The 1,054-nt window shown below is 39.2% G+C and overlaps 1 protein-coding gene across 1 annotated transcript; it reads left to right on the top strand.

Moving 5' to 3' along the window:
- Positions 7 to 542, top strand: LOC109832123. Its single transcript, XM_020399560.1, has one exon. The coding sequence runs from the start codon at positions 135 to 137 to the stop codon at positions 417 to 419; it is 285 nt and encodes a 94-aa protein (XP_020255149.1). The 5' UTR covers positions 7 to 134; the 3' UTR covers positions 420 to 542.

Genomic DNA, 1,054 nt, shown 5'->3' with positions numbered 1-1,054 from the left:
CCGGTCTCTTGGACTTACCCTGGGATTCTCAAAACCAGCAGCAGCAGAATCTGGCCTATAAATTCAACACAGGCGTCTTCTCAACCTTTCATCAACCAAAACAAACGAAATCATTCTATTTTCGCAAGCAAGGGATGGCAACTTCAGTAAGCAGAGCATCTTGGATCGTGGCTGCGAGCGTGGGAGCGGTTGAAGCACTCAAAGATCAAGGAGTGTGCAGATGGAACTATGTGTTGAGATCCCTCCATCAACACGCTAAGAGAAACATTGGTTCCTCTTCTCAAGTCAGAAGAAAACTTCCCGCTTCTGCTTCTTCTTCAATTGATGGATTAAGGGAAGAGAGGAGAGAAGAGAAAGCTAGGCGGTCTGAGGAGTCATTGAGAAAAGTTATGTACTTGAGCTGCTGGGGACCCAATTAGATTGATGGTAGGATCAAAGGAAATGGATAGGCCTAAGATCAAATCATGAGAAGGGCTTCCTTGGATTCCTATTTGTAATCTGTATATAAATTTTGAAGATGAGCTTAGTAATCTTTTTTATCCTCCTCTGTCTCACGTGAATTGTCATGATGAATGGTGATGAGTGTTTCAATTGCTTAACATCTATAAGAAGATGTTAAGAGTGAGGAGGAACGAAATTTTATATCGGACCGATAACAAGATATATTCTCTCAAATTTAAGATGATAGTGTTGGATTTAATCTAATAAATCTATTTGTGGGCACATATGATTAATCAATGTGTATTGCTATCTTTCAGGATAACCCACTAAAGTGATCAATTAAGTTGGGTTGGGTTAATGGGTATTTAAATATAATCATGGGGTTATATGTGCAGATACCAGGTTGTAATTGTGATTTATTGAGGGGCTAAATTACAAAAGTACAATATCTATAAATAAGGGGTTATGGTCCCTAACCTAGGGTTACACTCTCTAATTCTCTTCACCCCCATCTAGAGAGAGAAATTCGGATTTAGAGAAACCCTAAGGTTAGAAGATCATTGAAACCCAAATCAAGATTTCTTCTATGGATTCAGGTATAAGCTTCCGCTCA

The sequence above is a fragment of the Asparagus officinalis genome, chromosome 3 (genome assembly GCF_001876935.1).
Source record: "Asparagus officinalis chromosome 3, Aspof.V1, whole genome shotgun sequence".
Classification (NCBI taxonomy): domain Eukaryota; kingdom Viridiplantae; phylum Streptophyta; class Magnoliopsida; order Asparagales; family Asparagaceae; genus Asparagus; species Asparagus officinalis.
The sequence above is the reverse complement of the archived record's forward strand: the minus strand, read 5'-3'. Positions and strand labels throughout refer to the sequence as shown.